This window comes from Prionailurus bengalensis, chromosome A2, assembly GCF_016509475.1.
Source record: "Prionailurus bengalensis isolate Pbe53 chromosome A2, Fcat_Pben_1.1_paternal_pri, whole genome shotgun sequence".
Taxonomy (NCBI): Eukaryota; Metazoa; Chordata; class Mammalia; order Carnivora; family Felidae; genus Prionailurus; species Prionailurus bengalensis.
In genome coordinates this window covers 16411546-16437588 of record NC_057348.1, presented here as the reverse complement: position 1 = coordinate 16437588, position 26043 = coordinate 16411546, and the positions used below count along the sequence as shown (strand labels likewise).

Genomic DNA, 26043 nt, shown 5'->3' with positions numbered 1-26043 from the left:
TGGTCCGCTTTCGTTTGGGTAATTGTGAGCCTCCATCCCGCCTTTTTTTTTTAATTAACAAAATTGTTTTTGACGTTTATTTATTTTTGAGAGAGCATGAGCAAGCAGGGAGGGGCAGAGAGAGAGGGAGACACAGAATGGGAAGCAGGCTCCAGGCTCTGAGCTGTCAGCACATGGGACCTGACATGGGGCTCGAACCCACGAACTGTCAGGTGCTTAACTGACTGAGCCACCCAGGCGCCCCTTCCATCCCACCTTTGATGGCTGTCGGGTAGCTTCCGGTTGGGGCTCTATCCAGCAGCACTGCCGTGAGCCGTCTCTTGGATCTTTCCTGCTGTATCTGTGCATGCCTGTTTGGAGGGCACACAAGCAGAAGGGGACATGCAGGTTGTGGGGCACATACTTTGCTTTACTGAATGATCCCAGAGTGGCGACAACAGTGGCCTGGACCATCCCCCTCCCCCAGCAGTGTTGGGAGCAGCTTCGTTACCCTGAGTCCTCGGCAGCAGTGGTGATGGGGTGTGGCAGAAGGGAGTGGTCCTAAAGGACAGTGTGAGGAGCATGGGAGCCCTGGGGAGGGACCTCAGTGGGGTGGTGGGAAGGGGACCCAAGTCATTTATTCTGATGACTCATGAAGACCCAGGCTTACAAGCTGCTTCCTCTTAGAAAGCCACGTTCCACGGCCCCAAACACTGGGCCTCCCTCTACCCAGGAGCTGTTTTCTTGAAAATGCAGAACCTGTGGGAAAAAGGAAAGCTCCAGTTCTATTCAGTCACCCACAGCAGGAACTAGCCATCTCCTTCTCAGTGCCTCAGTTTCCACACCTCCCGGGTGCCCTGAAGAGGGTTTCATGAAGGAGATTGGACTGGGCACTGGGGTCCACAGGTGCTGTCATGGGCTCAGGATTGGGCATAGAGGGGCAGCATCAAGACCAAGGCTGAGCCGGGGGGGTACTGTTGTGGGCCAGATGGCAGGTGCTGTCATGGGCTCAGGGTACCAGAGGCATCATTCCAGGGAGGTGCCTAGCAGCAGCCTCCATTGTGGCCCCAGCGGGACCTTGTCATGACCACACTGTCTCCTTCTCAGGATCCTGCCGCTGCCCTAGCTGAGTGAGCCCCAAACCCTGGGGCAGAGACCCAGTCCCTGCTACCGTGAATAAACAAACCGTGAGTTCTAGAATTCTCACACAGTAGAGATGCTCTGCCCCACCCTGCCCCCACATCCTATTATGAGGGCCAGTGTAGGTCAGGCACCTGCTAACCATGGCATGTGGTCCAGGAGATCTTCAGAGCCTCACATCTCCATTTTCTTCTGCCAAACTTGGAAATTCCCTCTTTTCAGAAGGTAGGGCTTTTGGGACATGGGAGAGGGGCAGGGGAGGGGGTGTCTTTGCCTGGGTTCTGTCCTCCTTCCTGAATTTGCCCATATCCTGATGGGTACATCCTCACCAGACTGCACAGTGTACCAACTTAGGGGCCCAGATAGTGTCGAAGCACTTCCAGTTGGCAAGGGTGACCATGAACACGAGGGAAGAGTCTTGTTAGAAATCGGGGAACAAGCTAACAGACGGGGATCAGATGAGCTTGTTTGGGAGGTGCAATCTAGGAGAACCAGGACTTAGGATGACAATGTGTGAGGTATGAGTGACTGTTCACCCTCTGTAAGGTCTCAACACCCTGTGAGGTGGCCTTTACCAGTGTCTCCATTTCACAATGGGAAACCAAGGCCCAGGGGACTTAGGTGGCTTGTGGAGCCAGGGTTCAATACTGGTTTTCAGTAGACTGTAGCCACTGAGTGTTCCCTGTGTGTGTGATGGTGATGCCGTGTCTATGGCGAGGTTGATCTGTGACACCTCACACCCCCAAACAATCCATCATGGCTCCCCTCTGACTGAACCGCTGTCCTTGGTGCTGGCATCTCCAGGCTGAATCCTGCAAATCCTTTGTAAGGAGGTGGGGAGTCTGTGTTTTGGATGTGAGCTCTGAGGAGTGTTGTTCCCCGAGCCTGGGGAACACACTGAGGGTGCGGAGTGTGGCGGCGAAGCCCAACCCCGCCCCCTAGGACTGTCAGTTTTTAGGTGGTGAGGCTCATTCTGCAGGACCCTGGCTCCATGGGGCCCTCAGCTTTGTGAGAAAGGAGAGGGCAAGCCGTTGGAACTCCAATTCCCTCCCAAAGTGGAACAGCCCCCATCGGGGCAGGCTGTAATCCGAATCACAAGGTAGCCACGGACCTACCACAGCATGTGAGAAGAGCTGGAAATGCGGCTCCCCCTTGGGGGGAAATGGAAAATAGGACAGCAAGCCATTGGATAGGGACATGGGCAAGAGTGGAGCCTTGAGAAAGCAAGGCAGGACAAAACTCAGTGGAGATGTGGGGGCCCGTGGGGAAGACCCTGGTTGAGGGTAAAGGTATTTAGCCGTGGAAGTCTGTGGCAAGGGAGCTGACCATCTACACCTGATGGTACCAGGAGCCCTGGGACATAGCAGAATGAGCCAAAACATCAATGTGTGTGTGTGTGTGTGTGTGTGTGTGTGTGTGTGGTTTCTGTGAGGCAGGGCACACCAGATGTTTCCACTAATGTGTTGGGGTCATCATAGGCTATTAACCTTGTCTGTTTATCAGTGGACCCCTCCACCGCCGTCATGGACCCTCCCCAGGCAAGGACAGGCCTTGGTTACTGCTGCTGAGTCCCTGATGCCCTGCTTGGCATTGCACACTGAGCTGCTGAGGGAAACAGACTTTCTGGAATCATGCCAGCTTCTGACGTCGTAAACACATGTCTAGCTTTGCCTCCATGAGGATCTGTGACTGCATGTTAGCAGCTTGTTGGCCAGTCCAACCTTGACAGCAGGCTAGATCCAAGAAACCCTTTTTATTTGTCTTTAATCTTGGTCTCCAACCTTTGCTGCAGAATCTCTCCCTCTCCTGTCCTCGATGTTCAGTTATTAAATACCAGTCCGAGATGGCCCAGTTCAAGATCTCAGTCTTAAACCAGTTCAGCGCAGCTCCCTCTTCTCCCACTCCTGCTGTTGGGGGTGGGGCGGGGCAAGGAGGGGGTTGACAAGCATCTCTACTCACTTTCTCATATGGTCACAGAGAGCACACCTCGGGGAGGTGACCTGCGAAGGCAGGCGCTGGAGTTGTACCAGGCGACATCACTGTCCATTGCTTTCTGACCACAGCCGTAAGCCGTCCTGCTCACTCGTGCCCCATCACTTATCCCTTGACTGGCCACTCGCTCCTCGGATGAGTCTCCTCCTTCACTCCCCTAGCCATCTGCTTGTGTAAACGAGCGGGCAGAGAGAAACCCTGGGGGTGGTGGCCGTCCAGTTCCCATTGTGTGGGGGACTGCTTTAACATGTGGGGCATCTGCTGCCTCTAGGCCTTTGTCATTTGCAGGGCAGTATGCGAAGCCCTTCCCCACATGTGTGGTGGCCAGAATGTGGCTCTCTCTTCCTCGATAGTCTGCTGCCGTGTGCAGTGGTCTTGAGAGTCTGCACGGGCCTGGCATGGCCCCCTTTCTACCTTTTTCCTTAGAGCCCTGGTTCCAGGCCTGTGGTCACACCAACATCGCCTGCAAGATGGTGAAGGGGAAGCTGGTAGAGGTAGGCAAGTGGCCATGGCAGGTGAGCATCCTGTTTCTGGGCGCGTACATCTGCAGCGGCTCCCTCATCCACCATCAGTAGGTCCTCACGGCCGCGCACTGCCTAGAGAGGTCAGTCGGGGTGGCCAGCCGTTCCCAGGGGCTTTGCTTTCTGGCGTGGGGGGTGGTGCCCAGTAGATCTGGGGATCTGGGAGTAGGGGCCTGGCTGGGTTACCCTGTGCTCAGTCTGTGTGTCTGCAACCACGTATGGCCTCACTGCTGGCAATCTGCCTCCTCCCTATGGCCCTGTAGATCCAAGGACCCCAAAAAGTACTCCGTGAGGGTGGGAGTCCAGCAGGTCTCAGAAAACGGCACTTGGCTCCTGCTCACTCGCATCGTGATCCACGAGGATTTCCACAACCTCCTATCCCAGGACATTGCCCTCCTGAAGCTCAGGGACCCCATCTCCTGGTCCCCCCTCATCCAGCCTGTCTGCCTACCCAACACCAAATTCAAGCTCTCGCTCGGGACCATGTGCTGGGTGATCGGGTGGGGACATAAAAATGAACAAGGTGAGTAAAGGCAGGCAGAGGTCCCAAGACTGCAGCCTCTTCGGAACACAGCTCTGACGTGGGCTCGTTTGTTCATTCCCTTCTTCACTCGTTCAGTCCCTCAGCGAACATTCCCGAGCACTTACGCACGCTACACACTATCCTGACCTTTGCTGATAGGAAGAGATCTGTAGTGCTCTAGTGTAAAGGACACGCATGGGCTATGTGGGCCTCAGTTCCCAGAGTTAAATCCAGTGCCAACCCCTCACCTTGCAGCATGGCAGGGAAATTAATCCTGGACCATTAATGGGATTCGCTGTCTACATGGCACATGGGCCATGATCTCAGGAAGTGTTGAGGCACTGGACAGCCATCATACATACTTGTTACCTCAAGGCACCAATAATCCCTGGTTGGTGCCACCCTAGAGTCCTAGAATAGAGGAGTGTTTGTGGGATCCTGCCCTCCAGGGGATGGCACATTTTGGGCTCCTGGGTCTTGACACCTTGGCAGGTAGCCGTGGAGCAGGGTTTCACCCTTGTTGAAACCTGAACTATTGCAGTAGTCTCTCCTGGTCCTCATTCAGGGCTTAGATGCTGCTCTGAGCCCCCTGGGCGGCTTTTGCTTGGTCTTTCTAAGGAGTTTGGGTGTTTCAAAAGTCAGGCTGTGGGATGGGGCCTTTATAAATCACCATCCCGGGACAGTAGCCCTGTCTCACAACCCTGGTGAATGTGGACAACTTCAGGACGGAGATGTGTCAAATAGTTGAAGGGATGATGAGGCAGGATCTCTCTGTCTCTCTCTGTCTCTCTCTCTGTCTCTTCAGAAACCTCAAGTAGCCCCTACAGTCTTCAGGAGGTGGCTGTCAGGATCGTTAGCAACGGTATCTGCCGTCAGCAGTACCAGTTTCTCTTCTTGAAGAGAGAGAAGAAGTTCATTGGGAAGGACATGCTGTGTGCCTCCTCAGAATTGGGCATGGACTCTTGTCAGGTGCGGGGTGTGTGGCCCAGGGGAGGCAGGGGACTTTCAGGGATCGCGTCTTCCTTCTCACACGGCACTCGGTGACCTGAGGAAGGTCTCCTTTCCTCGGCCTTCAGTTTCCAAGTCTGTAAAATAGGGTGGAAAAACTCCTTGTGCCTGTCCACAATAATGGTAATAATGGCAATGCTCTTCAGGTCTCTTGGACATTTCTGAACATCAGTCACATGCCCAGATGGGGGCCCGGTGCTGGCAGAACTGGTTTTCATAAATGGCATCGTTCCGTAAGCGTGTGTCTGTCTCTTGCATCTTCGGTTCAATATTGTTTTTGAGATTTATCCCTATTGAAAAGTGCAGCTCTCATTCATTAATTGACCTCTCGAGCTAGGATATTCTCTTGTGACCATGTCACAATTTATACACTCTATTGTTTATAGCATTGAGGTGGTTTTCAGGGTTTTTTTCATATCACAAACCGCTGCTCTGAATATTCTCACACACATCTCCCTATTTACGTGTTCCAGAATTTCTCGACAGGATGTGTCCTGCAGGGAACTGGAGGGTCATAGGCTGTGCATGCCTTCATCTTTAATAGTTTTTGCTGGGGCGCTGGAGGGCTCAGTTGGTGGAGCATCTGACTCTTGATTCAGCTCAGATCATGATCTCATGGTTCATGAGTTCGATCCCCACATCAGGCTCTGCGCTGACAGCATGGAGCCTGCTTGGGATTCCCTCTCTCTCTCTCTCTCTCTGCCCATTCCCTGCTCTCTCTCTCTCCATAGAAAAAAAATATTAAGGGGCGCCTGAGTGGCTCAGTCGGCTGAGTGTCTGACTTCGGCTCAGGTCATGATCTCACGGCTTGTGGGTTCAAGCCCCGCATCAGGCTCTGTGCTGACAGCTCGGAGCCTGGAGCCTGCTTTGGATTCTGTGTCTCCCTCTCTCTCTGCCCTTAACCTACTTGCATTCTGTCCCTGTCTCTCTCAAAAAAATAAATAAAACATTAAAAAAATTAAAATTGTTTTTGCCAGTTGTTTTCCAAAGGGATCGTGTTAATCCATATTCTTACATCAGTGTTTGAGAATTCTGTTCCATATTGTTGGCAACATTTTTCGTATTGTCAGACTATAAAACGTTTTCCATCCTGTTAGATGAGAAACAGAGCAATAGTATCCCGTTGTGGTTGCAGCGTGTGTCCCCAGTGACCAGTGCAGCTATGCGTCGCTTCCTGTGTGCATTCTCCATTCGTGATTCTTCTTCTATGAATCACTTACTCAGCTGTTCTGCACATTTTCTATTGTTTGCCTTTTTCTTTTTATTGTATTTTATATTTTGGATCTTGGTTCTGTGTTCCTTGTGTATATGGCCAATATCTTGTCCCGGTTTTTTAATTTATCTTTTCATTATGTTTACACTGTCCTTTGCTGAGCAGCAGTTTAGATTTTATTGAAGTCAAGACCAGATGGACTTAATACACAGAAAAAAAATATATATGGAACATTCCATCAAAAAACAAAAGACGGCAGCATACACTTCCTTTTCATGTGCACATACAACATTCTCCAGGAGAGCTTGATCACATGTTAGGCCACAAAGCAAGTTTCAGTGAATTCAAGAAGACTGAAACCCTATCAAGCATCTTTTCTGACCACAACAGTATGAAACTAGAGATCAGTGACAAAAGAAAAAAAAAACAAAACCAGAACTGGAGAAAACAGAAACGTGGAGGCTAAACAACACGCTACCAAATAAATAACAGGTCAATGAAGAAATCAAAGAGGAAATTAAAAAATACCTCGAGACAAATGAAAATGGAAATACAATGGTTCAAAATCTTTGAGATGCAGCAAAAGCAGTTTTTTAAAAAATTTATTAAGTGTTTAATTTTAATTCCAGTATAGTTAACATACAGTGTTATATTAGTTTCAGGTGTACAATATAGTGATTCAACCATTTCATACATCATGACTCAGTGCTCATTATGATAAGTGTACTCTTAATCCCCTTTATCTGTTCCACCCACCCCCCACCCACCTCCCCTCTGACATGTTTTATTTTAAATGAATACCCTCAGTTAAAGTTACCACTTTTTTCCAACAAGAACATTTTTTCTACTTGAAGCATATTTCAGAATATATGGTTCTAAAAGATAAATATAAAACATTCCACCCAACAAAAATAGAATACACATTTTCCTCAAGTACACATAGAAGAATCCTCTGGTTGAATCCCACAAAAAGAGACATAATAAATATTACAAATTTAAGAAGACTGAAATCATACCAAGGATAGTTTCCAACCACAGTGGTATAAAACTAAAGATAAACAACGGTAAAACGAAGCTGGAAAATCTACAATGTGTATATTAAATATTTAATATGTAAATATTAACACACTACTGCACAAGCAATGGGCCAAATAAGAAATAAAATGGCAAATTAAAATATGTCTCAAAAGAAAGGAAAATACAATATTCCAAAACCTATGGGATGCAGCAGAAGCAGATGTTAGAGTAAAAGTTATGCTATAAATGCTCGTATAAAGAGGAAAAGTTCAAATAAACAACATTACATCACAAGGAACCAGAAAAAGAAGAAACAGCTGAGATTTAGTAGAGGAAGGAGATAAAAAAATCAGAAATAAATAGAGACCAGAATAAATAACATAACACTGAAAGTAATGAGCAGTTTTTCCAAAAAAAAATAAACAAAATTGGGAATGCTTTAAAAAGCAGTTCTAAGAGGGAAGTTTATAGTAATGCAGGCCTACATCAAGAAACAAAATCCGAGACGATCTAATTTTACACCTGAAGGAACGAGAATAAGAACAAAGGAAGGAATAAGAACAAAGTAGAAGGAAATAATAAATATTGGAGTGATAAAAATAAAACAGAGACTGAAGAAACAATAGAAAAGATCAATGAAACTAAGAGCTGGCTCTTTGAAAATGTAAAATTGATAAACTTTAGCTGGACTTATCAAGGAAATAAGAGAAGACTCAAATAAAATCAGAAATGAAAGAGAAGTTCAACCAACACCACAGAAATACAAAGAAAATGGATAAATTCCTAGAAACATACAATCTTCCAAGAATGAGTCAGGAAGAAAAAAAAAATTGGAACAGCCTGATTACTAGTAGTGAAAGTGAATCAGTAATCAAAAAACTCCCAACAAACAAAAGTCCAGAACCAGATGGCTTCACAGATGAATTCTATCAAACATTTAAAGAAGAGTTAATACCTATCTTTCTTAAAGTATTCCAAAAAGTTGAGGAGGAAAGAACGGTTCCAAATTTATTCTACAAGGCCAGCACTACCCTGATACTAAAACCAGACAAAGACACTATAAAAAAAGAAAATTACAGACCAATAGCCCTGATGAAAATAGAAGCAAAAATCCTCAACAAAATATTAGCAAACTGAATTCAATAATACAGGAAAAGGATCATTCACCTGATCAAGTGGATTTGTTCCAGGGATGCAAACATGGTTCAGTATCTGCAAATCAATCAACATGATATACCACATTAATGAATGGAGGATAAAAATCATATGATCATCTCAACAGATGTAGAAAAAGCATTTGCCAAAATTCAACATCCATTCATGGTAAAAACTCTTAGCAAAGTGTGTATAGAGGGAAGATGCCTTAACATAATAGAGACCATATATGACAAACCCACAGCACATCATACTCAGTGGTGAGAAGCAGAAAGCTTTTCCTCTAAGGTCAGGAATGACAAGGATGTTCACTTGCCAATTTATTTATTTTTTATTTTTTAAAATTTCACCTGGTTTTTACTTTATCTTGCTGCTTTTATGCAACAGAGTACTGAAGATTAGCCACAGCAATCAAACAAAAGAAATAAAAGGCATCCAAACTAGTAAGGAAAAAGTAAAACTGTCACTGTATGCAGATGATATGATACTACATATAGAAACTCCTAAAGACTCCATCAAAAAACTATTAGAGCTAGTAAAGAAATTCAGTAAAGTTACAGGATACAAAATATAAAGAAATATGTTGCATTTCTATACACTAAAAATGAAGTAGCAGAAGGCAATTAAGAGAACAGCTCCATTTATCATTGCATCAAAAAGAATAAAATACCTAGGAATAGATTTAACCAAAGGTAAAAGACTTGTACTCTGAAAACTATAAGACACTGATGAAAGAAACTGAAAATAACACAAATAAATGGAAAGATATACCATGCTCATGGACTGGGAGAATTAATCATTAAAATGTCCATACTATCCAAAGCAATCTACAGATCTGATGCAATCCCTATCAAAATACCAATAGTAATTTTTGCAGAATTAGAATAAAAAATACTAAAATTTGTATAAAACCACAAAAGATCCAGAATGGACAAAGCAGTCTTGAGAAAGAAGAAAAAACTGGAGGTATCACAATCCCAGATTTCAGGCTATACTACAAAGCTAGAGTAATCAAAAGAATATGGTACTGAAACAAAAATAGATACAAATCAATAGTTAATCAAAGGAGGCAAGAATATACCATGGGGAAGACTGTCCCTTCAATAAATAATGTTGGGAAAACCAAACAGCTACATGCAAAAGAATGAAACTTGACCACTTTCTTACAACATACACAAAAATGAGCCCCAAATGGATTCAAGATCTAAAGGTAAGACCCCAAGCCATAAAACTCCTAAAAGAAAACATAGGCAGTAAACTCTTGCACATCAGTCTTAGCAATTGTTGTTCAATCTGCCCCCTCAGGCAAAGCCAACAAAAGCAAAACAAAATTAAGGCACTTGGGACTACATCAAACTAAAAAAGCTTCTCACAGCAAAGGAAACCATCAACAAAACGATAAGGCAACCTACTGAATGTGAGAAGGTATTTGCAAATGATATTTTTGAGAAAGGGTTGGTATCCAAAATATGTAAAGAACTCCTACAACTCAACACCAAAAACCAAAACCAAAAACCCACCCCAAAAAAACCCTCCAAAAAACTCAGTCTGATTTAAAAAATGAGCAGAAGACCTGAATAGACATTTTTTTCCAAAGAAGACATACAGATGGCTAACAGACACATGAAAGATGCTCAACATCACTCATCATCAGGGAAATACAAGTCAAAACCACGATGAGATACTGCCTCACACGTGTCAGAATGGCTAAAATCAACAACATAAGAAACAACAGGTGTTGGCAAGGATGTGGAGAAAGCGGAACCCTCTTGCACCATTGGTGGGAATGCAAACTGGTGCAGCCACTGTGGAAATAAGTATGGAGTTTCCTCAAGAAGTTAAAAATAGAGCTACTCTATGATTCATTAATTCTCCTGCTGGGCATTTATCTGAAGATAGTGAAAACACTAATTTGAAAAGACATATGCCTCCCTATGTTTATTGCAGCATTATTTACAATAGCCGAGATACGGAAGCAGCCCAAGTGTCCATCCATAGATGAATAGATAAAGAAGACATCCAATGTAGTTTTGGACTTTTTAATTTTCTTTTAAAGCTTATTTTGAGAGAAAGAGAGCACGTGTGAGTGGGGGAGGGGCAGAGAGAGAAGGAGAGAGAGAATCCCAAGCTGACTCTGCACTGTCAGCATGGAGCCCTATGCCGGGCTCGAACTCACAGACCTTGAGACCATGACCTGAGCCAAAATCAAGAGCCTCACACTTAACTGACGGAGCCACCCAGGCGCCCCTTACTTTTTTCTTTTCTAATAAAAGTATTTAAGGCTACAAATTCCCCTCTTAGCAAATGCTTTAGCCTAATGCCACATATTTTAATATGTAGCATTTTTACTGTTATCCGGCTCTAAATATTTTCTATAATTCCCATTCTTATTTCATTTTGACCCATGACTTATTTAGAAGTGTGTTTTTTGATTTTCAAATACATGTGTACTTATTTGTTTTGTTAATGATTTCCAACCCAATTTCTGTGTGGTCATAAAATAGGCTCTATGGCGATACCAGTTATATGGAATATGTTGTAACTTGCCTGGCAGTCTGGTATGCAGTTAAGTTTTAAACATTTATTTCATTATTGTCTATTTTTATTAATTTTTCTTCTGCTTCCTTTGGGCTTGATTTAGTTTTCTTTTTCTGTCTTCTTGGACAAAAGGATTTACCCTTTCTAGTTTTGCATTTGAAGTATTTAAAACCATAAAATCATCTTTTTATTTTTTTTATTTTTATTTATTTTTATTTTTTTAAAAATTTTTTTTTTCAACGTTTATTTATTTTTGGGACAGAGAGAGACAGAGCATGAACGGGGGAGGGGCAGAGAGAGAGGGAGACACAGAATCGGAAACAGGCTCCAGGCTCTGAGCCATCAGCCCAGAGCCTGACGCGGGGCTCGAACTCACGGACCACGAGATCGTGACCTGGCTGAAGTCGGACGCTTAACCAACTGCGCCACCCAGGCGCCCCTAAAATCATCTTTTTAAAAAAAATTTTATTTATCTTGAGAGAGAGAGAGAGAGAGAGAGAGAGAGAAAGGGACAGAGAGGGAGAGAGAGAATCCCAAGTAGGCTCCGAGAGAAAGGGACAGAGAGGGAGAGAGAGAATCCCAAGTAGGCTCCACACTGCCTGTGCAGAGCCTGGCACGGGACTTGATCTTATGATCATGACCTGAGCCGAAATCGAGAGTTAGACGCTTAACTGAGCCACTCAGGTGCCCAAAACTTATCTTTTAACTAAACGTTGGTTTCATCTCTTAAATTCTGTACTGTTGTGAATTCAATTATCACTACCTTACTTAAGAATATATACATAGAGTGTGATTTGAAAGGAAATGGATGCATTGCCTTTAAAAAGTAGTACATAAATGCAAAAATTAGAAAATGAGACTCTCCTATAATCAAACTCTCCAGAAATTTCCACCCTAAGTTATTTAGCTTCTATCCTTAACATTTCTTTTCTATACATATATGAAACCCTAAATAAGTTTTAGGGTTGTTTTCTAGTTTTTATTTATTTCTAACTTTTTAAATATTTATTTTTGAGAGAGACAGAGACAGAGAGCAAGCGGGGGAGGGGCAAAGACACACACACACACACACACACACACACACGCACACGCACAGAATCTGAAGTAGGCTCCAGGCTCTGAGCTGTAAGCACAGAGGCCAACACAGGACTCAAACCCACAAACCGTGAGATCATGACCCGAACGAAGCTGGACGCTTAGCCAACTGAGCCACCCAGGCGCCCCTCTAGTTTTTATTTTTATTTTTATTTATTTTTAATTTTTTTTTCAACGTTTATTATTTTTGGGACAGAGAGAGACAGAGCATGAACGGGCGAGGGGCAGACAGAGAGGGAGACACAGAATCGAGAGAGAGGGAGACATAGAATCGGAAACAGGCTCCAGGCTCTGAGCCATCAGCCCAGAGCCCGACGCGGGACTCGAACTCACGGACTGCGAGATTGTGACCTGGCTGAAGTCGGACGCTTAACCGACTGCGCCACCCAGGCGCCCCCTCTAGTTTTTATTTTTAATGAAAGATTGTATTATAATTTTATTCAACTTTTTTACTTTCACTTGAAATAGATCTTGGACTGTCTTGGACTATCTATATAAATGCCTTCCATTCTCGTTGAATACTGAATAGTAATTCTTTCATATTGCTGTGTCATGATCTATTTAACCATTCTACTGATAGACATCTGAACTCATTTCAATATTTTTCTGCCATGCTAGAGTAAAAATCTTTGTTCATAGATCTTTGCACATTTGTTCAAGTATTTCTCTAAAATAAATTTTTAGAAGTGTAATTACAAGAGCAGTTGTATGCACATTTAACATTTTAAGAGATACAAATTAGCCTCCTCAAATATTTTGACCCATTTACACTAATACCAACAGTATATGAGTGCCCTTTTCTCTACGTCATCATCAGCATTAGGCATTATTTTTATTTTAACTTTTGTTCCTCTGGGAGACTAAAACATTTATTTTTGCTTTAATTTCATGAAATCGAGCAATTTTGTAAATTGCCGGTGCAACAGGATATTAAAATAGGCAGTTTCAGTGAAGTCATCAAAATACAGTATGTATCAGGGTTCAAAGATAGTTGTGTGACATTCCACTATGTGTACATACCAAAGGGTCAAGAGAGTAGAGTGGGAGGTGATTTTATGAGGAGGATTTCTCTGGAAAGAGCTGCTCCTGTGTGCTCACCCTTCCCCCTTTAAGGGATGGGGGTGGGGTGTCAGATCTCCTGGGAGGGGTTTCAACAAGATCAGGGACTGTGATATGTGCCCACTCAGGGGCAGAGTCAGCTGTCAATCTGCTCAAGACCCAGAGAGCAGGAAGTACCTGGGGGATAAGCTGGTTTTCTTGCTTCCCCACCCTCCAGCTTTAACTTTGGCAGGTTCAGGAAACAGGTTAGCAAGATGGGGTTGGAGCGGTTGCTGAAGGGAAGGAACAGGAAGGGACGGGGGGAGAGGGGAGCGGATCTGGCTTCCTCCTTCCCAGGCGTCCAAAAGCCTTAGACAGCAGTGGGGAAAAGTTCTTACTTTAAATCAAGTCTGGCGTTGTAATTGTTGTGTGGGAACGCATATTCTGATTTCTGAACGGAGATATGTTTATGTGACAGTGTCCTCATAGCGCCTATGATTACATTAATCACAGGGAGCAAAACCTTCTGGTTCTGCCCAAGTGTTTACCCAGGGTCAGAGAAAGAACTCACCTTCTAAATCAATTGTAAAATGACAGAGGGAGTCTAGATCAAGATGCTTGCTGTGTTCAGTGTACCATTTACACTTTTCCCTGCCATTGGCTCATGATGTTCTATTAAACTACTTTTGTTTTTATTGATTTGTCAACACTCTGGATATTATATGCTGTAGTAATTATCAGGAAGGAGCATCATGTCTTTTCAACTTAATTTAAAATGGTGTATATATATATGTGTATCTACACACACACACACACACACACGCACACATACATATACACATACACGTATGGGGAAAGATTATAAAACAAATATGGTACAACATGAACAATTAGTAAATCTGGGTAAAAATATTATACTTGCAACTTCTCTGTGAGTCTCAAATTATTTCAAAATAAAAAAGTTATTAAAAACTTTGGGAACTGGAAATTTTAACCATTTATAACATGGTTCACAATATTTTGCCCTATTTGCCCATCATTTGCCTTTTTTCAGTGTGGATTTTTTTTTCCGTAGAGTCATTTAAAATTTTATCATTATTACCCTTATGATAGTGATTTTTGTGCTAGGCCTAGAAGTACCTTTCCCACCCTAAGATAAATTATTCACTCATACATGTTCTCAGTTCTTTTCTTTAAATATTTTAATTTTGTTTCATCTGGAAGGTCGAGAGAAGGCATCCATTTTATTTTTCTCCAAATATAGCCAGTTATGTAAATTATCTTTTATTGAATGCTTTGAATGTGTTTTGGGGCAATGAATAGAAATGCCCCCTTTAGGGGAGCCTGGCAGGCTCAGAAGAGTGTGCGACTATTTTTTTTATTTTTTAATTTTTAATGCGTATTTATTTTTGAGAGAGAAAAGGAGACAGAGCGTGAATGGGGGACAGAGCGTGAGCAGGGAGGGGCAGAGAGAGAGGGAGACACAGAATCTGTGTCAGCACAGAGCCTAAGAGGCCCATGTGGGTCTCGAACTCACAAACCATGAGATCATGACCTGAGCCGAAGTCAGATGCTCAACTGATTGAGCCACCCAGGTGCCCCGAGCATCCAACTCTTGATTTCAGCTCAGGGTCGTGGGATTGAGCCCTGTATCAGGCCCTGCATTGAGCCCTGAGTGTGGAGCTTGCCTGGAATTCTCTTTCTCCCTCTGCCCTTCTCCCTGGCTCGCACTTGCTCTCTCTCTCTAAAATGTAAAACAAAGTTCCTTTTTAAAAAAAAGGCACAGGGACGCCTGGGTGGCGCAGTCTGTTAAGCATCCGACTTTAGCCAGGTCACGATCTCGCGGTCCGGGAGTTTGAGCCCCGCGTCAGGCTCTGGGCTGACGGCTCAGAGCCTGGAGCCTGTTTCCGATTCTGTGTCTCCCTCTCTCTCTGCCCCTCGCCCGTTCATGCTCTGTCTCTCTCTGTCCCAAAAATAAATAAAAAACATTGAAAAAAAAATTAAAAAAAAAAAAAAGGCACAGTGTTTCCTGGAAGACAGACTAATTGTTCTGAAATATAATTCTTACACTGTAGTAGACAAGAAAAATAAGAAGTACACATGTTGAAAAGAAGGAGGTAAATTGATTACTGTTTATAGATGATGGTCTCTGGACCTACAAAATTAAAGAGAATCAACTAGATCCAGAAAGTATGATTGTTACAAGGTAAATACATACACACACACATATACACACACACACACACACACACACACTATATATATATATACACACACACACACACACATTTGTAAATATATATATTTACCTTGTATATATACATATTGTAAATATATATATTTAAATATATATATATTTACCTTGTATATATATACATGTATTTGTATATACATATACATATATATTGTGTATATATATATTACCTTATAATATATTTACCTTGTGTATATATATACATATATATATAGTATGTGTATACATAAATATATAGAAATATATATAATGTATATATATAAATATGTATATATAAATGTATATATATTTAAGCAGAAAATATAATGAAAGAAAACATATTGCTCACAGCAGAGATACAAAACACATAAGCATATACTTAAGCAGCATCAGGCAGTAACTATATGGAGAAAGCTGTAAACCCCTCGCTCTAGACAGAAAGAAATAGAACAAAATAGTCTATTTTCCCTAAGTTAATCTATTAATTTCCACCAACATTGCCACATGATTTTCTTTTTGACATTATTCTAAAATTGTTCAGTTGGAATGAACGTGGGAGAGCAGCCAGGCAAATTCTTTAAAAGGAGGATAATGAAGGAGGACTTGCCTTACCACGTACAAAAGAAAAACAAGAATTCAAAAGCTACAATAATTTAAGAGTGGTGTTGGCAAAGGAATGAGACTGCAAGAGGCAGAAACAGACCAAAACAAGATGGGAATGTAGGATATAATAAAGGGGGCATTTCTTTTTTCTTTCTTTTTTTTTTTTAAGGTTTTATTTTTAAGTGGTCTCTATACTCACTGTGGGGCTCCAACTCACAACCCTGAGATCAAGAGTCGCACACCCTTGGGGCGCCTGGGTAGCTCAGTCAGTTAAGCATCCAACTTCGGCTCAGGTCACGATCTCACGGTTTGTGAGTTCAAGCCCCGCATCGGGCTCTCGGGCTCTGTGCTGACACAGATTCTGTGTCTCCCTCTCTCTCTGCCCCTCCCCCGTTCATGCTCCATCTCTCTCTCTCTCTCTCTCTCTTCAAAAATAAATCAACATTAGGGGCGCCTGGGTGGCGCAGTCGGTTGAGCGTCCGACTTCAGCCAGGTCACGATCTCGCGGTCCGTGAGTTCGAGCCCCGCGTCGGGCTCTGGGCTGATGGCTCAGAGCCTGGAGCCTGTTTCCGATTCTGTGTCTCCCTCTCTCTCTGCCCCTCGCCCATTCATGCTCTGTCTCTCTCTGTCCCAAAAATAAATAAACGTTGAAAAAAAAATTAAAAAAAAAATAAATCAACATTAAAAAAAATAAAAATAAAATAGAGTTGGATGCTCAACCGACTGAGCCACCCAGCATCCCATATGCCATTTTAAGTTTGTTTCTTGTTCAACAGCATAAACCTGGATGCTGTTTTTGTTGGTACATCTGGGAGAATATCCTTTAATCCATTTACCAAAAAGAATGTTGGGTTTTGTTTCCCCACCTTGCCTTTTGGGTTGATTTTATTTTCCACTCCACCCTTCTGCTGTTGGTTTGCAATTTGTCATGTCTCAATTTCAGTCTGCTATCGGTCACCTTGCATTTTCCGTGCTCATATTTGACATTTAATATTAATATATGAACACCCAGAGTTCATTGGCATCTTCAGCTTCCTCCTCAGCAGGATGAGACCTTCCTTTCATTTTCACTTTCTTCACTTCCATCCCCAGACTCATCCTCTTGTTGAAAAGGGTGAGCTGAGCTCTTCTGTTCTACCTAAGAGTTTTTAGTTGACTCTCTGGGGCTTTCCAGGCCTACATTCCTATGAGCTGCCATTAGCAATGATGTTGCCTCTTTTATTTCCACGATACTTACTTTTTTCATTGCCTTGGGCACTTCTCCTCTGAACGACCTGGAATGGAGCTGTGTTTTTCCTTGTTGCCGACCTTCTTGGACGCGCTTCTCACACTTGATCATGAAGCGTGGTGCTCATCTGGCATATCGTCTTTCAGGGAGAGAGCCACTCCTTCCTGTTCCGCTATGGCATTTTTACTCCAGAAATGAATGCCCTGCTTCCTAAAATGTGTTTTCTGTAGCTGTCAGGATGACTCCATGCTCTGATGGGATGTGCTGAGTCAGCTCCATGAACAGAGTCCCTCAGATCTGTGTCCCCTGAGTGCAGGATCGCCCTCCCCGCTCATGGTGTACTTTTTTTTCCTTCATAGGTCGGATTCAGATTTATAATGTCTTGTTTTAGAACGTGTTTCATTTGTTCCTTCATCCAACAGACACCCCGTGCTGGGCCCTGGGCCAGGCACAGGACAGTGTGGGTGCAGGGCCCAGGAAGGGTACTGGCCTGGGAAGGGAGTGTCCCGTGGGGCACCATCCACACAGCACGACCCACACGGCCTTTGTGTTTTGTCTTCTTCCTCCAGTGAGCCTGGGCTCCTTTTAAAGGCGTGTTGAGAGAGGCACCCCTTGTATCAAGGCATAGAATCAAGCCTACGCTTCCCTTGAAAAATATTAGTCCATGTTCTGGAACATTTGAAAAACATAAATTACCTGCTCCTTGAATGCCGGGGAGAAGTTACCCAGGAAACCACGTGGGCCTGTTTTCCTTTGAGGGGTAGTTTGTGGACAGTATTTCAAGTTGTTTTGCCCATGGTTATTGGACTTACATGATTTGCATTTTCTTAGAAATTACTCATTTCATCCAGAATTTAAATACGTAAAGAGGAAGTTACATTCTTCAGATTCTGAGGGAGTGTACTTTCCCTGGATGCAGTTCTAGCCTCTTTTCTACTCATGTCACAAAGTATTTGCATCTCCTTCTCTTTCTGTTTTTCTTGGAAAGATTTACAAGGTGCTAATCAATTTTGTTGTTTAAAAAAATTTTTTTTAGCGTTTATTTTTTGAGGGAGAGTCAGAGCGTGAGCAGGGGAGAGGCAGAGAGAGAGGGAGACTCAGAATCTGAAGCAGGCTCCAGGCTCTGAGCTGTCAGCACAGAGCCCGACGCGGGGCTCGAACTCACAGACCGCGAGATCCTGACCTGAGCCGAAGTCAGACGCTCAACCGACTGAGCCACCCGCCCTCCCCCTATTTTGTTGTTTTTGAAGAATGACCTCTTGATTTAACTTCTCAAGGCTATGATTTTCTGCTTTCTAATGCATGGATGTTCTCCTTTTTGTCTTTATTAATTCCTTTTCAAGTGTCTTGAGCTGAATGTGCAGGGATACATAATTGATGATAATAATGAATAACTTAGTTTCATTCTCTCTTGTTCGGTAAAAATATTTAGACTGGGACTCTTCCGTGTGCAGTTCAGGCCCCTATCCCCCGGACTTTGCCACATGTGGTATTCTTTTTGCCCTACACAACAATTGTGGATTTTAATTCTGTTTTTACTTGAACATTTTTGAAAATTAACTTTTCCTTTGATGGGGTAGTTCCCATTTTGTTATGGGCTCTGGTTTTATTTCATTGTGGTAAGAGAATGTCCATTTTTGAGATTTCTCTCTCTCTCCACTATTCTGAGTTCTCTTTTTCTCTGAGCTCCCAGAGTCCAGTAAATCTCTCTCGGGGAACGGCCCTCACGTTATCATTAGCTTGATTATCAGTGTCTCGATTTTCCCCTTCATCTTTCATATTCTTGCCCTGCAAAGGCACCTACTCAAATCTCTTTCTTACATCTCTTTAAAGATGTCTGCATCTCTGAAAAATGCATAGTGTTGCTGAATGTGTATTTTAACTTGCATAAATGATATTGTGCTACATATCCCCTCCCGTATTTGTTTGCTGAGGAGTCTCAATTTGTTAGAGAATCCACATGAAATGGTTTTATTTTGTCAAGTCACTCCCCTCCACATGTCCTATGTCAAAGCTTCTTCCCTCCCCCAAACATCATTTGGGGCAGAGTATACAGTTTTCAGTCACTTTTAGTTACTATACGCCCTGTCTGATTACAAGTCTCGATTTAAAAATCAATTTGATTTAAACCTTGCCAAGTTCGACCACATCTCCCTCCTCCAGTGCTCCTGGGGGATGAGGGGTTCCCTGCCTTGCCAAACTGTCAGGGAGCTGGCAACTGGAGTGGACACTCTTGTGTCTCCCTCAACTCTTTTTCTACCTCAGCTTTTTTTTTCCAACTCTTTTTTTTAAGTTTATTTATTTTGAGAGAGAGAGAGAGAGAGCATGAGAGGGCATGTGCACAAGCCAGGCAGGAGAAAGGGAGTGAGAGAATCCCAAGCAGGCTCCACACCAGTGCCGTGGAGCCTGACATGGGGCTCAATCTCACAAACCATGAAATCATGACCTGAGCCGAAACCAAGAGTCAGACGCTCAACTGACTGAGCCACCCAGGTGCCCCATTTCCCCCCAATTCTATATGCATGATCACTGCTTCCCCATCCCCTCACTTTCAATCTGCATGCATCTTTCAATCTGAAATGAGTCTCTTGTAGGCAGTATACAGATGGCTCTTGTTTTTTTGGTCTGTTCCGTCACTGAATGTGACAGAGCATTTAGTCCATTTACATTCTAAGTAATTAGTGGTAGCTGTGTATGTGTTGCCATTTTGTTAACTTGTTTTATGATTTTTGTAGTTCTCTGATTTTTTCTTCTCTTACTCTCTTCTCTCACAGTTTGCTGGCTTTTAGATATACTTGGCTTCCTTTCTTTTTGTTTTTTGCATATCTATGACCAGTTTTTGATGTGTGTTTGCCATTAGAGTTGTATGTAACATCTTCTGCATATAGCAGTCTATATGAAGTTGATGGTTACCTAAGTTTGAACCCATTCTTTCTTCTTCTCCCCGCTAGCACCCCACATTTTAGGTAGATGGTGTCAGACTTTACATCCTTTTATTTTGTGAGTCCCTTGACTGATTTTTATAGATATAGTTTTTACTGCTTTTGTGGTTCCTACTTTTCTTACTCCCGCTTATGGTCTTTCCTTTCCACTTAAAGCATCCCCTTTAACATTTCGTATAGGGCTGGCTTGGTGGTCCACCCCCATCAACCTTCAGTTTGTTCTCCATTTAAGAGTCTCTGATGGTTTGCCTCCCTCTCTGTTGGTAACTGTTTTTTTCTTTCCCGTCCTCCATGGTCTTCTGTTAAGTTTCTCAACTTCCACATGTGAGTGAAATCATATGATATTTGTCTTTCTCTGACTGACTTATTTCACTTAGCATAACACCCTCCAGTTCCATTCATGATGTTGCAAACGGCAAGATTTAATTCTTTTTCATTGCCTAGTGGTAGTCCATTGTATGTATATACCACATCTTTTTTTTAATGTTTACTTATTTTTGAGAGGTATAGAGACAGTGCACGAGCAGGGAACGGGCAGAGAGAGAGGGAGACACAGAATCCGAAGCAGGCTCCAGGCTTTGAGCTGTCAGCACAGAGCCTGACATGGGGCTTGAACTCATGATCCACGTGATCATGACCTGAGCCGAAGTTGGTTGCTCAACCGACTGAGCCACCCAGGGGCCCCGATACCACATATTCATTAGTTGATGGACATTTGGGCTCTTTCCATAATTTGGCTATTGTTGATAGCGCTGCTATAAACATTGGGGTGCATGTTCCCCTGTGAATCAGCATTCCTGTATCCTTTGGATAGATTCCTAGTGGTGCTATCGTTGGGTTGTAGGGTAATTCTATTTTTAATTTTTTGAGGAACCTCCACACTGTTTTCCAGAGTGACTGCACCAGTTTGCATGCCCACCAACAATGCAAGAGGGTTCCATTTTCTCCACATCCTCATCACCATCTGTTGTTTCCTGAGTTGTTAACTTTAGCCACTCTGACTGGTGTGAGGTGGTATCTTAATGTGGTTTTGATTTGTATTTCCCTGATGATGAGTGATGTTGAGCATCTTTTCATGTGTCTGTTGGCCACTTGTATTTTTCTTTCTCCTGTTCAGCTTGATTGCTTTCCATAATTCTGTACTCCAGGTCACTGATCCATTCTTCTGCTTCCTCTAGTCTACTATTAATTCCCTCTAATGTATTTTTAATTTCATTTATTTGAGTTTTTTTTTAATCTCTGATGGATTCCTTTTTGTTTTCTGTCTCTTTGTTGAGGGGGTCACTGGGGTCCTCCAATCTTTTGTCAAGTCCAATGAGTATCTTTATGACCATTACTTTGAATTCTCTATCAGACATATTATCTCTATTTTGTGTAGCTCCCTTGCTGTGATTTTGTCCTCCTGTTCTTTCACTTGGGACATATTCCTCTGTTTCCTCATTTTGTCTAACTCTCTGTGTCTGTTTCTTTGTGTTAGGAAAGTCAGCTGTGTCTCCTGTTCTTGAAAGTAGCAAACTTATGAAGAAGAGGTCCTGTTGTGCCCTGCATTGCAATATCCCCTGTTCACCAGAACCTGGCACTTCAGGGGTGTCCCCTATGTGTGTTGTGTGCACTCTACTGTTGTGGCTGAGCCATGTTTGCCTTCAGTCCGGTCACCTGCAATGGCCCTCTTTGCCTGTTGTGGGTAGGGTTTGGTCTCTGCGTTGTTAGTGGGTCAGTCTGGGGCTGCCTGAATTCAGCTTGAGTTGAGTCAGTCCAGGCGTTTGCAAGAACTGTGGTAGCACTGAATCGCTGGGTATTTTCCCTGTGTCATCCCCTGAAAACTTTCATCAGTGGGTGGGGCCTGCTGTCAGATCAGATGTCTGCCCTCAGTCCACTGCTGGGACCGCTGATGGACTGGTATGTGTGGTTATCTTCCCCTCTCCCTGGGGCAGGAGTCACCTTGGAGTGGTACTGGGACCCTGCTAGGCTGTGGCACTGCTTTGGATTATCTCCTGCCAAGGGCGTGTTGGAGGGAGTGTGTCTATAGGAGAATGTGGTGTGGGGTGCCCAATGCCGGCAAGGCCTGTGCTCGTCACTGCAGGAGGATGAGCTGTGGCTGCCTGGGACAACTGCTGAGGCCAGCTGGGATAGAGGGGGCGTGTCCACAGGAGAATGCAGGGGTGAATGCAGGGGTTTGCACCTAGTTTGCAAACTAGGTGGAGAGTGTTCTCAATGAGCTGGTTCCTGCAGGTGTCCGTATATCTAGGCTGGGGGGCAGGAGAGGCAGGCGGCACCTGCCAGCCCTTTTGTTCCTGGAGAAGTCTCCCAAAGATCCCTGCCCCTCCAGCACACACTCTGAGATTAGTAAGTACGTCTCCTTTTCATATACCCTAGGTGTTTTTTAAGCTGCTCCTTCTGTGCTGTATCTCCCTGGCTGTTTGTTATGCCATCTCTTTAAGAGCAAAGACTCAGTTTCCTATTACCCTCTGGCTCTCCCAGAGCTGAGCCACTGATTTTTAAGGTTCTATTAAGCTCTACCGCTTGTAAGAACCAACAAAGTTAGGCCCCTCTAGTTTTCAAAGCCAAATGTATGAGGATGACTCATTTTCCCAGTGGGGATCCCCTATGCCTGGGGTGCCTGGTGTGGGGTCTGCTCCTCTCCCTGCCCTGCACCTGTGGCATCCCTTCCTCCCATAGACAGTATTGCAGGTCAGTTTGGCTCCTGATTGGCTGTCCACCCTTCCTACCCTCTTCAAGGTGACCTTTTCTCTGCATTTAGCTGTGGGGAGTCTGTTCTGCCAGGCTTTGGGTCATTTTCTGGTTTATTTACTCTGATGTGGGTGTTCTCTAGGTGTATCCGTGGGACGAGGTGAGCCCAGGATCCTCCTACTCCCATCACCTTCCCCAGAAGTCTCCCAAGTCTCTTTCTCTGTTTGTTACTGTTCAGGGTGTCCTTACATATACTAAATATTGACCTCTAGTTGGTTTTAGACGGAATAAATGCCCTATCTTAATTCATCATCTATCTTCAATGAGATATGGCGTCCTTCACTGAACAGTCATAAATTTGATGTACTTAAGCCCAACACATCTCCCTTCTTCAAGTTTGTGGGTTTTGAGTCTTATGTAATTTTTAAAAAAATGTTTATTTTTGAGAGAGAGAGAGAGAGAGAGAGAGAGAGAGAGAGAGAATGAGTGGGGGAGGGGCAGAGAGAGAGGGAGACACAGAATCTGAAGCAGGCTCCAGGCTCTGAGCTGTCGGCACAGAGCCCGACGCAGGGCTCGAACTCACGGACCGTGAGATCATGACTTGAGCCGAAGTCAGATGCTTAACCGACTGAGCCACCCAGGCGCCCCGAGTTTTGTTTTAAAACATATGCTTCGGGGTGCCGGGTGGCTCAGTCGGTTAAGCGTCCGACTTTGGCTTAGGTCATGATCTCACGGTCCGTGAGTTCGAGCCCGCGTCGGGCTCTGTGCCAACAGCTCAGAGCCTAGAGCCTGCTTCGGATTCCTTGTCTCCCTCTCTCTCTGCCCCTCCCCCACTCATGCTCTGTCTCTTTCACTCTCAAAAATGAATAAATGTTAAAAAAAATTTAAAAAAACCATATGCTTCATCTTAAGTCAAAGTCATGATCCTACATGTTTTTAATGAGCTTTACCTTTTTAACTTTTCACATTGAGGGTTTTAATTCCTCTGAGGTTTTGTTATGGCAGGCAGGACCCAAGACCACCTTTCCCAGAACTTTCTGGAACATGTGCCACATCTCCTCACATGCAGACATCAGGTTGGCTCTCCATTGCATGATTGGTCAATTTTGCTATTTTTATGCCAGTGCCAGTTTCTGTAATCACAGCTTTGAAATATATCTAACTCTCTGCTAGGTCAAATCTACCACCAGCCGGACTCTCCAATTTGCTCTTTTTTTTCAGACCTGTCATGGAATTCATGGCCCAGTGTCCTTCCATATCAACTTTAGAATGCTTTGCACAACAAGGAGAGGGCTGGTTTGCATTTCAAACCGCTCACTCTGCAAGCAGGAGTATAGGAAAGAAGGTGGTCAAGGGCAACACCTTGGAGGCCTCCCACGAGTTAAGGAAGGACAGAGGTAGAGGACCCAGGGGTTCTAGTCAGAGAGGTCGCAGGAGAAGGGAGAGAGAGGCCAGTGTGGTCCTGAGCCAGGGCTCCGGTGCCGAGCTTCTGTGCCACAGAGCAGGCTCATAGCCATGTGACCAGGGACAGCACTTGCCTAACGCAGCTCATGCTAAGCCTATGGCCCAGGAAGGTGTGAATTTCGGCAGGGCCTGCAGCGAGGCTCTCCCTTCCTGCCGCCTCCCTCACGTCTCCCCCCTCCCCTCCACAGGCTAACTCTGGCAGCCCCCTCGTGTGTCAGGTGAACAACTCCTGGATCCAGGTGGGGGTGGTGAGCTGGAGCTTTCGCTGCAACCAGCGACGCTTCCCAAGCATCTATACCAGCACCCCCCACTTCACCTACTGGATCCAGAAGCATATCAGTGACGTGAGGTTCATCAGCAGGGCCAGCGCTGCCTTCCTGAGCCCAGTCACTGGCCACATCCTGCTGGTGTCCTTGGGCTCCATGTGGCTCCTGTGAGCGGTGTTTCCAGGGCAGGCCCGCCCGGAGGCCACTTCTTCCTCCCTCCGTCTGCCCTCAGGAGACGTGGAGACCCAGGGGACACGTGACATCAGGGCAGAGCGTCCTTGGGGGAGGGTCCAAGAGCTGCTGTGTTCAGAGTTGTTCAATGAAGATGCTCTTGAGTTTTGCGCCACAGAAATCATCATCTTTCTTCTTGACTGTGGCCAGAACCCTCCGGAGCCTCCGCAGCCCCAGGGGGCCTGTCTGTCCTCTCAAGGGGAGCCTTTCCTGAGGGGCTTACTTGTGCTTTGTGCTGGCCATGTTTCCCCCCTCGGGGCTGCGCTCTCCCCTTCTGCCAACTTTGGGGTGGGACTCTGTGACCCCTAAGCCCTGCTTAATCCTGTCACCACCTCAGCAACTCCCCGGGTCCCCATGGCCCTCCCTGGGGCCTCTGACAAGAGTCTCCCTCGGGCCTTCCTAAGAGAATTTGGCCTCTTCCCAAGAAACTCACAATGACCAGATCTGCATTTATGGACTTTGTTCCAGAACCTGTGAGCCTCTCCCAACCCTTCAGATCCCCCTAAGGGTCTACAGAAGCTGACCGGTTCCTCTTCCCTCCCTGGCAGAGGCGGATGGTGACGGGGGGGGGGGGGGGGGGGGGGGGGGGGGGGGGGGGGGGGGGGGGGGGGGGGGGGGGGGGGGGGGGGGGGGGGGGGTAGCAAGGCAGAGAGGCAGAGTACTTGCTGAGATGAATCGTGTGAGGTGACTGCACCCTGAGCTCCCAGGCCGCCTCAGTGACCTCCATCAACGCCCCAGGGAGCCAGAGCCCTGCCTCCGTGCGGAGGTAGGCGTGGGGTCGGCTCAGACCCGGTGGGCCTCAGGTTCAGAACCCTTGCCCTTTGGGCGCCAAAAGCGTAGCGGGTGTGATTTTCTGTCTTCGCAGAGATTGGGGCACTGAACGGCCAGCCTGAGTGTCCCCCAAGACAGCGGGTCCTGGCAAAAGTTAGAATGTCCTGACTTGCTTTCACTGTCACCTAGAATTTCCCAACAGTTTTAAGCCCCCCATAGGATTTCATCACGACACTTTTTAATTGTGTTATCTGTCTGTGTCACGGAGCCATCAAAATGTTCCCCAAATTCCAACCCACCTTCAAGTGGCCTTCTGCTCCCAGAGGCTCTGCTGGTTACCATCACTCTTTCTCTGAGGAGAAACCTCACCTACCTCCTGTGCGTCTTTCCGAAGC

At 44.9% G+C, this 26043-nt stretch overlaps 1 protein-coding gene across 1 annotated transcript; it reads left to right on the top strand.

Annotated features, from left to right (window-relative positions):
• Positions 1 to 222: 222 nt before the first annotated feature.
• Positions 223 to 25001, top strand: LOC122487189 (putative serine protease 46). Its single transcript, XM_043587241.1, is given in 5 exon segments — positions 223 to 1344; positions 3538 to 3715; positions 3896 to 4155; positions 4961 to 5124; positions 24569 to 25001. Coding segments are annotated over 5 exon segments (933 nt in total). The 5' UTR covers positions 223 to 1262; the 3' UTR covers positions 24818 to 25001.
• The last annotated feature ends 1042 nt before the right edge of the window (positions 25002 to 26043 follow it).